This window comes from Monomorium pharaonis, chromosome 4, assembly GCF_013373865.1.
Source record: "Monomorium pharaonis isolate MP-MQ-018 chromosome 4, ASM1337386v2, whole genome shotgun sequence".
In the NCBI taxonomy this organism is placed as follows: Eukaryota; Metazoa; Arthropoda; class Insecta; order Hymenoptera; family Formicidae; genus Monomorium; species Monomorium pharaonis.
The window spans coordinates 8,981,259-8,998,159 of NC_050470.1; the positions used below are offsets into that span (position 1 = coordinate 8,981,259).

The following is a 16,901-nucleotide window of genomic DNA, read 5'->3' on the forward strand; positions in this document are numbered from 1 at the left end:
TAGACACACACACACACGCACACATACACACACAGGGTGTTCCAGATTAACCGGAGAAGTCGACACGTATTCCTCATGAAAAACGGAGTCGAAAATGTCAATAGCAAAATGTTGAGGGGTCAAGTTTTCAAACGGTGCGCCTTTAAAACTTTCCAACCACAGGCCGTGAAGCTCGCGTCGTCAAGCGCGGCGCAACTAAGCGCCCGGCCGGGTGCTTTGACGAGTACCGCTAAACGACATGGTGCTGAACAAGTATAGCACCGTATAAATCTGTGAAATCTCTATTAACATTTGTTGTATTCTTATATCGAGTCCAATTTAATTGACAAAAAGTAATATCAATTGCAAATTCGATAAAACATTATTTATATCAATAAAAAATGTGTTTCTCAAATACGTTTTATGTATAAATAAATTAATAAATAAAATCAATATTAATTAAATTATTCAATCATATAATATTAAAAACATCAGTTGACAAACATTTCCAAAACTTCTTTTCAAAAAGTTCTGTCACAAACAGTATTAGAAAACATTTTACATTTGAAATTCGTATTTTAATTGATTTAAATAAATATTTCATACTTAAGAAATGAAATGAACGAAATTCCAAATTATATGAGAGGAAAAGGAAATAATACTGTGAAGGAATCGACATAAGCAAAGTAAGTATTATTACTACAAATTACATTTTGAATATTTCAGAAACTCTTAAAGTAGGTATTTGAAATGGCCGCCACCCATTTCAATACAAGCTGAGCACGTTCAATCAAATTTTCTCTCGATTGTTGTACATTCACGATAGATTTTTTCTTCCATGTTATGGCTCGAGCGGATTGAGCTCATCCCTTGGCGCGCTCTCATTTGCATAATTTGAAAATTAATACCTCGATTATTGGTGGACCTAATCTAAGACAATATTGGACTTTTATGTTCATCTCGATCCCTTCTACCTTTTCACGAGCGTTGACCCACATGTTTTGGGACACCTTGTATATACATAAGCGTAGAATGATAAAAATAATACAAGAATATCACTCATGTGTTACTGATCCGTACTTATCAAGGACAATATACAACAAAACACGTAACACATTTATATGTATATTTTTTTACATAGAGTTCACCGCTTTTATGTACAAATTTATAAGAATTAAGGTCATGTTATAGAAACTAATATTTAAACAATGTCAAATATTAGTTTTTGATAGTTTTTAATAACAAATAATAAATAAAAGCATTTTTCTTTTCAATAGACAAAATTATAATCCATAATTGATTTTAAATGTTTAAACTTTATACTATTTCTGGATTAAAGTAAAACAATAATTAAAACAATTACCTTCAATACGTTATTATAAATGTTTCACGTATGCAAAGTAAAAAAAAATTGATTCCACACGTTTGTTTTGTATGAAAAAATATTGATGTATCTGTATCGATTATTCTTATAGACATATCAATAAAATATTTATATAAAATATTTCGTATACTAACTGAAAATAATTATTAGTTAACTAATATATTAATAGTTAATACATAACGTTTTGAATAAAAGCCAAAAGTTCAATGTAAAAAAATTGTCGATAAAGCTGTATTTTGAATAAAAATTACAAAAATTTTAAATTATAAATGTAATTTTTTATTTCTTTTTAATTGTATTTTTTTATACCACCATGATTTTAATTTTATATAATTTCGGAATTGTTGAAGTAAATTTTGTCACTAAAAAATGTATTTATGAGCAGAAATAGAAATGAAAACTACTAATCAAAATTATTTTATTACTGAAAAGGAAAAATGTAGAAAATTAGGAAAATGAAAAGTTAAAAGGAAAATATTATTTATCTATCTTCTGGCTAAATGATTTAGAAACCTCATTTCCTAAAGAATCAAGAATTTCTATTTGTAAAATTTTTGACAAAATTGTTCATCAAAAATGTAATGTGCAGAATCTATAAAAATTAGATATATTTATAATTTAAATATGTGAAAAAATAACTTTATAATTTTTAAAATAAGTTTTGCTTTATATGAATATCTTTTGATTTTAGAAATAAAATGTACAACTTTTGTAAAATGCAATTTGTTTGAGATAACACCATTTTTAAAAAAAGTATTAAATTTCCAAATCAAAGCGCATTTCTATTAATATTCAATTACAATTGAAAAATATTTAACCTAACCTAACAATACATTAATAAACAATTCCTCTCTCATTAATCATCGATAATAGTACAATCCTCTTCATTTCCGGTAGAAGCAACTATTTCCATATTTATAGTATTATTTTCTTTTGAGTTTATTTCATTATTATGTAATATTACCGATTCTCCGTTTGTCGCATCTACATGTGTTTTTTGTGATTCCGTTTGTTGCAACTTACCATCTGGTTGCATATTTGTTTCTTGTAACTTAACACCGGCATTATTAGCAATTTCTTTATCGCTTGTACAAAGGATGTCATTTTCATTATCTTTGATTACTGGATTAATGCTATCACTCATATCATCTTTTTCTTGTTGGGAATTTTCCGATTGATCAGTAGGTTCAACAGAAGATGAAAAATATTTTTGAAAACCGATATCTTTGAAAAAATCTGTAATAAATGATGAATCTGAAATAAATGATGAATTCGTTTGCGCCACTTCTTGAAGTAATGTTTCATCCAACTCCCCCAAACTCTTCGAATCTTCCGTCTCAATGCTGTTATCCTCGATGTGTTGCAAATAGTAAATAAATTGTTCCTCATATTTGCCAAAATTCTTGTCAGGCGTGCTCGGCGTGTCGTCCAAAACACTATTGTTCGTTTTCTCATCGGTTTTTGTTATCACAGAATAACCGATACATTTTTCATAATCCCTCGAAACAACATCGTATACTTGAATTGCTTTATCCACAGACAAGTGCGGGCTATCATCACCAACACCACAATGCACAACATTTTTCTTACAAAGTAACAAATATTTAATAATATTACTATCTTTAATTAAATCGGATGGTTCTACAAGTTGCTGATTTTCTTCAACTTCCTTCTCTGATTCAGTATCAGAATCGTTGATGCAAATCATATCTAAAGGAATATTTACTTTTTCTCGGGATGTAGTTTTGTCTTTCAAAGGCGGTGTTTCCATCTTTTGAGACCTCCTCCACTCATTATATTGACGTATTACTCTATCGTTAATACATACTAACTGATAGATCGTGTCACGCATATTGTAATAGAAATTCTTGATTCTTTGTCGCGCCTCTACTTCGACATTTTCAACTGCAGTCACGTTGAAGAAATTATACATTTTCGTCTTCACGTCACTTAAAAACTTGTCAAGCTCTTGGCTGTATGGCAACATTGTTTCACCAAAAGAGGCATTTTTTTCCGAAATCGAGCGTACCTCTACCAGGGGTTGTTCTTCTCGCAAGTCGTCGTCGCTGTTCTCCCAAGTAAGAGCGACGGGTACTACTTTATTAGCAACGTTTGCATTACTGTCTTTATTAGTTGTCGACTTGTCTTGCTCTGCGACGACTTTCGGTTCATCATCGGAATCGCTATCCAGTTCAATTACGTTAGGTGTCAACGTCATATTTACTTCTTTCGGTTTTGGAAGAATAAACAAAGGTTTAGAGCTATGGTCTATTAAATTAGGTATAGACACCATCGTATTTGGTGTAGTCTGGAGCGATTGCGATTGATACGAGCTCGTCTGCTGTGACTGGTACGGTGTCAACTGCGACTGTGGTTGCGGCTGCGACTGCGGCGGAAGAATAATCCGAGTGGGTTGAATATAAGCGGTAGATCCCGAAGTGTTCATAAAAGATGTGTGGTACACGGAAGACTGCTGTTGTTGCTGCTGCTGCTGTAGGGCATTAGAATCGAATCTCGATGGTATCGAAGTATTCGATTTCATTACACCAGACGATGAAAGAACGATACCCTCCGACGGAATTGATTTTTTATGACTAACCACAGTCGAATTCGGTGATTCAGCTTGAAAAGATTGGCCACTCAGAAACGATGCTGGACGTGGTCTAATGGGAACCGGTGGTCGATAGATGGGTTGCGGAATGTTCGGAATGGGCCGACTAATCGACTTGCGTTTTTTCAATTGTTTACGTTTCATACGTCCTATCGATAAGTCGTTGTCCTCAGGTAAATACGTTTCATCCTCTTCTTCTGAATTGGAGTCGAATCTCCGTCGTCCTCCCCTACGTTTGTTCTTATGTGGACAGCAGAGCGACTCATCAGCATTCATCTTCTCCTCGATCTCCATGGAGCTCATCTTCTTATCGTGCGCCAGTATCCTAAAATACACCATAAATACAAATGTCAATAAAGATTTTCTATTTTTAGAATAAAGCAATATATATATATACACACACACACACATACATACATACATACATACACACACACACACACATATATATATATAAATTTCAAGTTGGGTAAGTTAATATATCTGTAACTAAATTAAGGTATTATAATTGATTAATTTTTAATAAATTTTGAAACAAATTTGTTACACAAATAGATCAAACTGTTTCGCGTAACTGATTAAAATTTTAAAACGATTTACCATGCCAAACATAAGCTATAAAGCCTTAAGGCTGAGTTTTTAACGTAAGAAAGATAAGACAAACATTTAAAAATTGAACATTATGGCTTATAGACAAAAATCCTAACAATAGATTTTCTTAAAAAACTAACATTTGTTAGAACATATTATTTATATTAAATTTAAACAAAGTTTACAATAATTGCCCGTGCCATTTCTACATAAATAGGTCGTTATTTTGACCCCCACTACAAGTAGTGAGTGACTCACTCACAGCGTAGCGTCAACGTCGCGCCGATTGCTTTGGCATTTCTTGCACATTATCGTAAAAGTACTTAGTAAACCTGATCGTTTTTCTTCAGTAGAATCTTCTAAGTTTAATAGTTTATTGCAGCCACAGCATTTCAAATTTTTCGCAAATTTTTTAAGGTTAATAATTCTATTGCTTTGTAATATATCATTATTTGTTAAAACCTCTTGTTTTTTTTTTCGAAATGATAACAAAGTAGTCGCACGTTTTCTTTTTTCTTCTCGTTTTCTTGTTGAAAATCGCCCTTTTTTATCGCGGTACTGATTAGACATTTTCAAGTATAATAGGTTATAAATACGAAGTTGCAGAGACGCAGCTCGTGAGAGTCGTGAGTTTCCACGCTCAGCGTCTCACTTCCACTTTCTCTCGTTGCTCTCGTGTAATGCGACGTTGCCAGCTCTTCGTTCACTCTGTGAGATTGTATATGTTATGTGCGTGTGCACACGGTACGAAGCACCACGCGTGTGTAACCCAATGGTCAAAAGTATATCATTGGCTTGTTCTTTTTCGCTGCACTGGTGCAATAGGTTAGAGTAAGACAAATATATTTTTTCTCACTTTAACTTATTGGATCAGTGCAGCAGTGCAGCGAAAAAGAACAGGCCACATCTTTCGCCTACTTTGAGTTATTTGCGTTCTCTCTTTTCCGCGGACCGTCCTTGAGTACGACTGGAGGGTACATAATACCTTAAAAAGTTAGACTAATCACTGGTGTGATTGGTCGAAAAAATAGGTAACTTTTAAATGTGGATCGTCAAAGAAATAAAAAAGTTGTAGACTATATAATTTTGCACTTTATTTAAGTATGTGATGAAGTTATAAAATATACTAAATGAAAGAAAAAGTAATATTTTAAATATCATTCATTAAAATAAAATGTTATAAAAAATCAATTTTTTTGTACCGATCGCTGGTATCGATGGCTACGTTCAGAAAACACAACCATTGCACAACAATTGAGTAATTCGCTAATATAATTGATTTAAATTTAGAGATCTAATAGTAAGGACCAATGGTTACGTTCAGAAAACACAAATAATCAGTGAGCGGTCAGTGATTATTGGTCCTTACTTAGATCTCTAAATTTAGACCAATTATATTAGCAAATTACTCAACTGTTGTGCAACGGTTGTGTTTTCTGAACGTGGTCAATAATCACTGATCGCTCACTAATCACTTGTGTTTTCTGAACAAAATTGATGATTCCGTCATATTGAATCGTCTGAAATAAAAAAATAACTAGTAAAATGTATTTTATTTTTCAAACATTAACCAAGCTTTTTCAAAATTTAATTTTTTTTGAAATTTTGGTTTGATTTTTGGCACAAAATTGTTGATTTATTAATATTTTGTAAACAATATTATAAAAATTATCGGTTAATAGTTAGAGAATATAATACACTTTAGTAATTCACCTTTTGTTTCAAACAATTCAATATGGCGAAATCATTGACACCAGTGAAAAAATTTATTTTTTGTAACATTTTAATAAATGATTCTAAAAATATTGTTTTTCCTTTCTTTTAGCATATTATATATTTTATTTCTTCAGCACTTCACTTAAAAATTACCATTTAACAATATTTTTTGCGCTTGATTACACCTGTCTGAGTCCTTAACTAAATTAAGTTAAAGTTAACGACTTTTACATAAACAAAAAATTAACTCAATTAAAAATTTCATTAAGATGAACTTAAATTAAAAGTTAACTTTAAAAAACATTATTTATATTAAATTAGCAAGGTATAATTCATCTAAATTATCAAAACAATTATAATATAGATCATCAAATGTATTTAATATTTTAAAACAAAGTCTAAATAAAATAACACAAAGAAATATTTTTTATATTATTAAAATAAAAATAGATAAATTAGGTTTTAAGCAATAAGCTTTATGTTTCTTAGAAATAACTAAAGTTAAAAATTAAATTATTTAAAATTAACTAGGTTCAAAGTTATTAACTTTTTAACTTCATAAATTTTTAACTTTTTAACAAGTTACTATCTTTTAACTAGCTTCTAACTAATTACTACCCTGTCAAAAATTAATATAGTCTTGTAATATTATATTTTTGTAATACCTTCTCACTGTTTGTATGTGTTGAAGTAGAGCCCAGCAGACAGCCCTCGCATTATACAAATCACTTGGATTACACACAAAACATTTCCATTTTTCATCAGCTTCAATTTTCTTCCTTACTTGAGCTGCAAAATTTCTCCTTATGCATTTGTAACAGAATGTATTGCTACAATATGAGCAACAATATAAATTTCCACCATTGGCACACCATCTACAAAACATATCTGTATCGTCATCACCTGAAAATAGAATAAAATATCATAAAAACACATATATTCATAGATACATACTAATAATGATATATGGAGTTACTCTGCCAATCGCTGAATGATTACCAGTACAAATAATGTTCAAGATTATTAAAATAAGATTTTAAAAAATTGTTTAATAATAGATCTCTTTCAGAATTTTCATTAGATTAAAATATCATTTATTGAAAATGTAATTATATCAAGCTTCTCTTTGTTTACTGACTGATTCAAATTCTTATTTATTGATTGACTGATCCAGTGACTCCATAATATACAATTATTTACATTACCTTGTTCAAAAGTACCATCTCCATAAAACTCACGACAATTTGCACATAATAATGTACGGAGTACAGGATGTTCAAACATGTTGTGAGCTTGAGATGGAGCAGAGCCAATGTGTATATCGCAAGCTGTACAGTGAAGTCTACGGAATCGTACAGATGCAATGTCTAAAAAAATAAAATTGGACATTTATCCAATATGTACAATTCTTTTGGCTTTGAGAGAAGTGTATTGGTTCTCTCTTTAATTCATATCCTGCTTAACAAAGCCTCTAGAGTGCAATTTAAAAAAAACTAAAAATTAAACTACTAGCAACTAATTATAAGCCAAGGCATGTATGAATTCTTGTCTAACCATTGCCAAACATGAGCTTGTAGTAATTGTTCTCTTCTTGAGAGACCGGTATGGAGGCCGAGCTAGACGCGCTGGATGCTTGATCCTGTCCTGGTGTAACTAAAAAAAAAATGAATACATACTAGGTAGATAAATAAAAGGGTTAGAATTCTAAGAAGTCACTTGAAAGTCGCGCGTCACTGCTGTTCTCTTGCGAACATCGTGCTCACCGTTTTCCTTCACATCTAGCTCTTCTTTCACCTGTACCTCGAGCATGCTCGAGATATCCATAATATCTGTTTGCGACCTCGTTTGCCGATCAGCAGGAACGCAACCTCTCAAATACCGGGTCTACTGCACCGCCATTTTCCTATGGAAAAGTAACTACAGTTTAACCAACCATGGTTATGTTCGAAAGCCCATTGCACGCGTGCAAAACAGTTTTAATCCTGTTTGCTACAGTGTAGGTTAACTTTAATCTCAACTTAACTTACTTTCTTAAAATTAGAAAAAGATATAAAGTAATTAAACAGTTTTTAAAGTTAATTTACATCGAGGGATACAATCGGGCCTTAATTGTAATTGTAAGCAGAGTTGCCTGGAGTTGCCAGATATGAGAACGAGGTTAGCGAGAAAAACAAGTTGGTGGGAATGTGCACAGAACACTTTTGCATATAAAAGTGTCATTTGCGCATCCCCACCATTTGTCTCTTGCGTAAATGCTTTCTTAAAACCTGGCAACTACGAATGTGAGGTTATATGGACCAATCACAATGCAGTGTTTTAAAACAAGATTACACTCTTGATTGTAATTGGCCTTAAGTTAAAATTTTATCCATGGAAAAGAAAAAAACATTGTAAAAGCGAAATTTTTCCCAGATAGCACAAAATATTATCATAAATATTTATAAATATTTTGCAATTTATTTTCAAAAAATATTTTTTAAAGATTATATAATTATTTTTCATAAACCATTTAGAAATGATACAAAAATTATTATCAACAATATATAGAATATATTTTTAAAATGTACTAAAAATATGGTATATGAACCTACTGAAATACTTTTTATATTTTTTAATAATAATGGTATAAATTTTTATTTTAAATATTTTTATGAATATTTATCATTTTTTTATACCTAACAAACTCATAAAATATGTACAAAATATTTATCACAAATATTTTTTCTTATAAATATTTTATAAATATTTTATAAATATTTTGTGCTATCTGGGTTATTTTCTATAAAAAAAGAACAATATTTCTTTGTTGTTTCATATAAACATAATTGACAAATAAAATATTAAATTTGATAATTCAAATTATTGTTTTGTCGTCTAAAATAATCTAATTAAAAAAGTTTTTTAAATTTTTAGTTAAAAAAATACAGCATTTTAAATTAAGAGTCGGTATATATGAGAGGCTGGATATGTCACAGTTATAAATTACAAAATCGATTTTTTTATTAAAAAACATCTAAGCGTTTTATAAAATGCGGACATATTCTTGAAAATCATAATTAAATATGAAATATTCTACAATCTGATTACGAATTTTAGTCATTTTATAAACTAACGATGAGTGATCTGTGTCAAAATTGTCAAATAAAACAATTATTATTGTTGCGTGATATAGGTGTAAGGAGACAAATAAAGAAAGCAAATTAATAAGACAATAAGTACACGATCGTTTCCACACTATACATAGGTATACGATGTTAGAATATTATAAAATTTTTTATTAGGCGCAGCTCATTTCTTTTTTACATCCCATCCACGCATTTGTTCTACAGTGGGTTTTCGATTTTTTGACGTGTAAGATGATTCGACTGAATGAACCAGCCATAACCTACAATGATGTACGTAAATCTTTATTTGACTAATATTTGGAGATAGCTTAATTGTTAGCATTTTATAAAATGACTAAAATTCTTAGCCAGATTGTAAAATATTTCATGATTTGATTGAAAATATATGGTTGCACTTTATAAAACAGTTTAAAAAGATATGTATATATATACCCAGAGAACATTATGACGTCTTAAAGACGTCTAAAAGACGTCTTATATTTCTATAAGACGTCTTATAAAACTATCAGAAAGACGTCTTTTAGACGTCTTTAAGACGTCTTATGACCCGATTTAAGACGTTTTTAAGACGTCTCAAAGACGTCTAATTTTTTTTATTTATGACGTTTTTGAGACGTCTTATATAAAAATTATTTTAGACATCCCTGGCGAAAAAATTTCTACAAAATTCTAAAAAACTACAAAAATTTACAAAAGTGTTCCAATTCTGGCATTTTTTTGTAGTTTTTACAGAAAAATGCTAAATTTGAAACACACTTTTGTAAATTTTTGTAGTTTTTTAGAATTTTGTAGAAAATTTTTCCGCCAAGGATTCCAAAAGCTAGGTTTATTATTTTTTATTTTTTATTATTTTAAACAAAATACTTTATATTTATATTTCCTTATTTTTATTTTATTATTAAGATAAGTTTTTTTTATAAATACAAAATTTTATATTATATATTTCAATTTTATTTCATGTTTTTGTGATTGGAAATTACAGAATTTTACAGAGATACTGGATTCAGTCACATATTTTACAGCAACTTAAGCGCAACACTATTATCGTCCGGTTTATTAATTGTCAAAAACTGTTGTCAGAAAGGTTAATTATTTCCAATAACAGCCTACACACGCGATACGTACGAGAGTTAAAAAGTTGTGTTGTATTAACGTATCCACACTCGGCTGCGTTACACAGCAAACTAGGACAAAACGTCCCAACACACACGCGATACGTGCAAGAGTTCAAAAATTGATACGGGATAAGCACGTCGATCGACTTGATCGCATCACACGGCAGATTTGGTTATGTGCGTCATTCGACGTCTTAAAAACGTCTTTCTCAGACGTCGTAAAGACGTCTAAATGGCGTCTCAAAGAATGTCTTAAAAAAGACGTATTTTAGACGTCTTAAGAGAGACGTCTAAAATAAGATGATTTTAAGACGTCATAAAGACGTCTTTTGGTAAAGTCTCAAAGACGTCTCTTTTAAGACGTCTTAAAGATGTCTTTTAGACATGCGTGTTGTCTGGGTATATATAGTGTAATTTCGATGGAGGAGTATATGTTTATTTTAAACATACAAAGTTTAAAATCTTCATGTGCAAATACTTATTATCATCATCAGTCGATTGTAGAAGTCGATCCACTCCACTTTGTAAAAAGGAGATGTTAATTAAAGGATCGCGGAAAAGCGACAACAATACAATGATAATTGTATTGTTGTCTCTTTTCCGCGATGCTGATTGGTTCTTTCGCTGCGTGTTGCATTACTTCGTGTTGCAAGAGTAACTGTCATTGCAATTGAATTTTGACAGCTATCAAATTTGTATAGATGATTATATCTATTATACAATTATCATTGTAATTTATTTCTAAAAAGTAAAAAATATAAAGTTAAAAGCGCGCGCAAAAGTGCGAATCTGATGTCTAATATGTAATAAATCTAAAATTTTTTTTGTATGAAATTATTTCACCTGCGTTACTGTCTACATATATATAGTTTAATTGTGAAATTCTGTGTAACCAGTAAAAATTTAAGATTACATTGCAATGTTTAATAGATATTAATTATATTTAATTGGTAAAACAGATTTGACATTATAACTTATTTCACAAAGATAAAAAGGTATTAATCAAGAAGCTTTCATTCCAATCATTTTTTCACAAAGGATTGTATGGCCGCGCCCCATACAATATCAAAAGATTACAAAAACACAGAAACCTTACATTGAAATATTGTCATATTGCATGGATGTTGCGAAATGTTTCTGCAATGTTACTGTAAGCTTGCGGCAACGCTGAAATGTCCGCCCTGAGAAATATTACAATGTAATATTACTACTGTAATGTTACGGTGCAATGTATTTGATGCATCGAAATGCGTTGCTATAAATATGTATAACACTTCAAATTTAGATAAACTTTGAGAATATATAAAGACAAGAGAGATAAAAAAAAATTCGTTATAATTTATGTAACTTTATAATCTCTTTGCATCCAAAATTCGGATAAAAAACTGTGAATTTACGCAATTGCAATGAATTTTTTTCTTATTTTTCTTGAATATATATATATATATTCTCAAAGTTTACCTATTAAGGTGCTTTTTCACGCTGACGCTTGACGCTCATTTTCAGCGTCAAAAGACATCATGTGATTAAAAATAAAGATACCCATTCGTCATTTTTAGTCGCGTGACGTCTTTTAACGCTGAAAATGAGCGTCAAGCGTCAGCGTGAAAAGGCACCTTTAAAATCTAAAATATATTAGAAGCATAGTAGAAAATGAGAGAATATTATTACATTTTATATAAGAATAAAAACTTACACAATATTCTATTATCTAAGTATATATATATAGTATTATTTTTATTAAGTAGCATTATTTTAGTTATTGTCAAAAGCAATAATATTAATGAATACATATATATAATATATAATGAATTTCTTAGTATTAATATTTATAGTTGATTAATTGCATTTTTTGAGATTTATAATAGAACAGTAAATTGAATAATTTTTCAAATAAAAAAATTAAATTATATATGATAATTGTTCAATTTACTGTTCTATTATAAATCTCAAAAAAATTATAATCTTTGGTATAAATATTGCACATAAATCCAAATATTTAAATCTCACGAAACTATTTTAAAATGTCACAAATGTCTTCTTACACGAAGTTGCACGTATATTGGAACACTTCATGCATATATTTTAATTAATATGTATATTTTCGGAATTTTATAATATTTCTGCAGCATTACTAGAACATTTCGGTGTAATATTGATATTGCATGTTTCTGAAGAAAACGTCCTTGGAATATTACATTGCAACTCGTAATATTGTAACGTTGCAGCAATGTTGCTAAAAGCTTCTGTGCTCTGTGGGGCAGTATTATAATATTTCAATGATTTCACCATCTCTCTCTCTCTCTCTCTCTCTCTCTCCCCCTCTTTCTCTCTCTAATTAATTTAATTAATTTGATCGTAACATAATATTTAAAAAATTAATATTTAAGCAATATGTGCATATATTTATAATTTAAGTTAATTTAGTCTTAATACAACTTTTAACTGTATTTAACTTAATTTTATAAGGGATTAATTTAATTTAAAAAATTATTTTACCTTGACATTATGCAGACCTAAGGGCCTGCATCCGGCACTGCACGCGTTGCCCTGGAGACCGAGTCTATTTAAAAATGGCGCATGTTTTCGATTTTGCTTTGGTCCCGCTTGCGGTACAATTCCGCGAGAAATTCCGTGAAAAATGGATGAGAAGATTGTGGAGAGTAACGGCTCGCTCGACAAGACAGCGCGAAAACTCACCGACGACATACAGAGTATGTCGAATTACAGGGCTCTCTATCACGAGATACAAGTGCGTGCCCGATAACTCTTTACAGAGTCGTCTGTCGAAGGTAGAGGTATTACAATCTCCCTGATTTCTTTTCGTAGAGACTCGTCGCGTCGCCCACCGTGAACAAAGACGATTTCAAGAACTCGCTGGTCGCGGCGCTCAAGGATAATGGCCTGGAAACGGAAATTCGAAACACAGTGTTTCACTGGGCGCGATCGCGGGTACTCTCCAAACTTTTCCAATTCTAGAAAATGCAACTCACGCCTATATAGGGCGCGTTCCATTTGACGCTCGCGATGCTCGCGAATGTCATTTGTTCTGTCCTTTAAGGCTGCGTTCGGAACATCACCTGAGTGCTCTCAGGTATCATTCTATCATTGTTGTTCGTTGAATGTGAGACAAGGATCGAATGATACCCAAAAGCGCTCATGTGACGTTTCCGAACGCAGTTTTAACTTTTATTGTTTAAAAAAAAAATAGAAAATAAGTTAAACCGAGATTAAAGTTAATATTGGTATAAATAGACCTTGATTCAGAACAATTACTTTTAGTTTTTTCTTTGCTGCATTTTTCATGATTTTTTTCTTTTAAAATAATGTCACTTTTATTGTCCATTAAAAGTTTTAAGGTATTCAGATTTTTTAATCAATTTTATTTTTCTTTAAAATTTAGAACACTAAACTGATCTCTCTTCGTAGGGTTCACTACATTCTCCTTCAGTTTCACACATACAGGCAGCTGACCTGAGTTATCTAAAAAAGACTCAAATTCAGTGGGAACGACGTATACAGAAATCATTGAACTCAACATGCAACGAATTGAATATTCCATTGGCTCGTATAAGACCCACTGCAGATAGGGAAGAACTAGCTGAAAAGTGGAATGAATTGAGCACCTATGATATTGGTAAATATTGTAGAAAATCTCACTGGTGTAATGTGTTAGTTTTACTTCGAATTATTTACTTCAAAATTGATTTTCAGATCTGTCACAGTACCGGCCATTGTATGCACCAAAGGACTTTCTGGATGTATTGTTTTCCATACGTGATCCATCATTTAAAAAGCAACCGTATGTAATTTTGCAAATTTGTATAGAGACTAGTTTTATTTGAATAAAAATGTATTAAGTTCTCTCTTTCAAAACGTTTCAGAGACGAGTTAAATTGGGATTTCAGTCACATACAAATTAGTGTAAAAACGTTTGCGCAGTTGGTATGAATCTTTTCTAAATGTTTTTGTAATTTATAATTTATGCAGATATATAGATTTCTTTGTGCAGAGGCGTATGTACTCAGAATTGGCACAGGGAATGCCATTATTGGGAGTAAATCCCGACATGCCGGCCATGGAAAATTTCCCAAATTTGGAAGCTGAACGAACGTACATTGGCGAAAAAGTATTAAACTCTAATCATGCGCCGATTGCTCAAGAATTTCTTAAAAGAGGATCTCCTCGAGCATTACGTGGTCGTATTTGGTCACTCGTTCTCGGATCCGTTATCAAAGATAATGTGTGACTAACATTTTACTTTGTTTTGCACATTAAGTTAAGGACTGTTATCTTTGATTATCAATATAGATAATTTTCTTTTTTTAGGATATAGAATATTATGAAGAATTGAAAAATATGGTATTGCAATATGACATTGTGGTAGACAAACTAATAATAATGGTAAGATTTGTATATTTTTTTAAGTTATATATTTCTCTCTTAAGAAAAAGAAATAAAAAGAAAAATGTTTTGTGTGTCGCTATAAATTGTGGTAGGATGTACAATTAACGGCAAGAAACGACGATCAATATTTTGTGTTTGAAGACATTTTGTATAAGACAATGTTGTGCTTCTCAAGAGACTCCGAGATACTTGCACCAGTCACAACTGACAGAAGTGCCGGAGGTCAAGTGATCCATGCGGTTTTGCAAGGAAAGCCAGCAACGCTGGAAAATACCTTGGTCTTTCCTCCAAGCGGTGTTATTCCGTTTCATGGTTTTACAATGTATGGTAAGTTGTAAAACAATATAGTTTTTAAATCTGATTAATTAATTATTGATGCTTTTGTGTCAGCTACGCCATTTTGCTATTTATATGATGATCCTTGCAATATGTATTATACTTTCCGTGCGTTCTACTTGAGATACTGGTTTCGTTTGCACACTGTGTCGAGCCACGAACAAGGTATAGTCGCCCTCTGCTTACTTTTTGAACGACTACTGCAATGTCATGAACCGTATTTGTGGACTCATTTCAAAAATATACACATTCAACCGTGAGTTTATTTCTTTTCCCGTAACGATATTTTTGTGATCCGTTAAAACACGCATACATTTTCAGTATAAAAATAGTTTTCAAATGGCTTATGAGAGGCTTCAGTGGCCATTTACCACCTGAACAATTATTGTATCTTTGGGATCTAATTCTCGGTTACGACTCTTTGGAAATTATTCCGTTGTTGGCGGTGACAATATTGAGTTTTCGAAAAGAAAATTTATTACAAGTTAACACACAGCAGAACGTAGAGGTACGGAAATAATATCACGATTTTAATTGTATGTAATTATGTAATGTCAGTGCATTAGTGAATGTACAAAGAAGAAATTGAACTAGTAACTGAATAAATAAAAACTTAATATAATTAGATTTTTAAGTAAAAATGATATTTTAATCAGTATGAAATAGATTTAAAGAAAATTAGATTTAAAAAATCAATTGATTTGATTTTTGAGTGACCTGTATGTATATATTTAGGCTACATTCCAAAACGTCCTTTTCGAGGAAAATTTTACTCGAAATATATAGTACACGTAACGTATCCTATATTACATAGAGTAAAATTTTCCTCGGAAAGGACGTTTTGGAATGTAGCCTTAATACATATACATATTTCTTTTTCTTTTATTTTTCAGGCTGTGTTAGCGGACTTATCCTCATTGAAAGTAATGCCTTTACTACAGCTGGCTCTTCTAAAAGAATAATATCGTTTATACATATAAAAGTGTAAATGTTTTTATCACAAAACTTATAAACTTTTTTTTAGATTTGTATCACTCCTTTAGTCTCACATATCTTAGAGCTGATCTCACCGACTTCGATTAATTTATATAAAAAAATCAACCGATTACATTTATCAATTGCAAACTGGAAAACTTGAAACTGATTATCTCTAACTTAATTTTTTTATTATCTTAATTAAAAAAAATACTTAACTGTTAATTAAAATTATGTATTATATTTTATAATATAATTTGTGGAAAAAGGATAACAGAATAATATGGTCAGTCTTAAGTTTTGTAAGTAACAATTTATAAATATAAATCACCGATTTTTAAAATTAATTGAAGTTGATGAGACTGGTATTTATTTCGTAATTTATGGAAAAAATATATCGATATCAAATATATATACGCTATCTGTATCGAATAAATAGTTTTTAAATAATAAATATTAATCACAAAAAATCAACGACAGACAAATTAAAAATTTATATTGAGTAACGGTAGTGCAAATATAAGAAAAGTAATCACCGATATATCTATTGCGAGACTTCAAACAATGGTTATCGCGGAGGAGGGATAAAGTGCGGCGCCTCGAAGGGGAGGATGGAGGGGGATTCTCCTGCTTCCGGCTGTCAACTGTAGTGTAGAGACTGT

The 16,901-nt window shown here is 30.9% G+C and overlaps 2 protein-coding genes across 4 annotated transcripts; one reads left to right on the plus strand and one right to left on the minus strand.

The window, feature by feature from the left end:
- Positions 1–1,246: 1,246 nt before the first annotated feature.
- LOC105830802 lies at positions 1,247–16,890 on the minus strand. Of its 2 annotated transcripts, none has more exons than XM_012670395.3 (6): positions 8,309–8,596; positions 8,045–8,184; positions 7,836–7,934; positions 7,487–7,648; positions 6,947–7,184; positions 1,247–4,299 (listed from the first exon to the last, which is right to left on the minus strand). In XM_012670395.3, exons 2-6 carry the CDS (start codon positions 8,103–8,105, stop codon positions 2,220–2,222), a joined length of 2,640 nt encoding a protein of 879 aa, XP_012525849.1. In that variant the 5' UTR covers positions 8,106–8,184; positions 8,309–8,596; the 3' UTR covers positions 1,247–2,219. The 2 variants fall into 2 exon arrangements, with proteins under 2 accessions (XP_012525849.1, XP_012525850.1); XM_012670396.3 differs by lacking the exon at positions 8,309–8,596 and adding an exon at positions 16,776–16,890 and having other exon boundaries at positions 1,252–4,299.
- On the plus strand, positions 5,069–16,634 carry LOC105830804 (TBC1 domain family member 19). 2 transcript variants are annotated; one of them, XM_012670398.3, is made up of 12 exons: positions 5,069–5,596; positions 13,036–13,273; positions 13,351–13,473; positions 13,951–14,158; positions 14,236–14,323; positions 14,406–14,466; positions 14,534–14,764; positions 14,851–14,925; positions 15,021–15,255; positions 15,319–15,520; positions 15,586–15,772; positions 16,158–16,634. In XM_012670398.3, the coding sequence occupies exons 2-12, from the start codon at positions 13,163–13,165 to the stop codon at positions 16,224–16,226; spliced, it is 1,590 nt and encodes a 529-aa protein (XP_012525852.1). In that variant the 5' UTR covers positions 5,069–5,596; positions 13,036–13,162; the 3' UTR covers positions 16,227–16,634. The 2 variants fall into 2 exon arrangements, with proteins under 2 accessions (XP_012525852.1, XP_012525853.1); XM_012670399.3 differs by lacking the exon at positions 5,069–5,596 and adding an exon at positions 9,220–9,676.
- Positions 16,891–16,901: the final 11 nt, after the last annotated feature.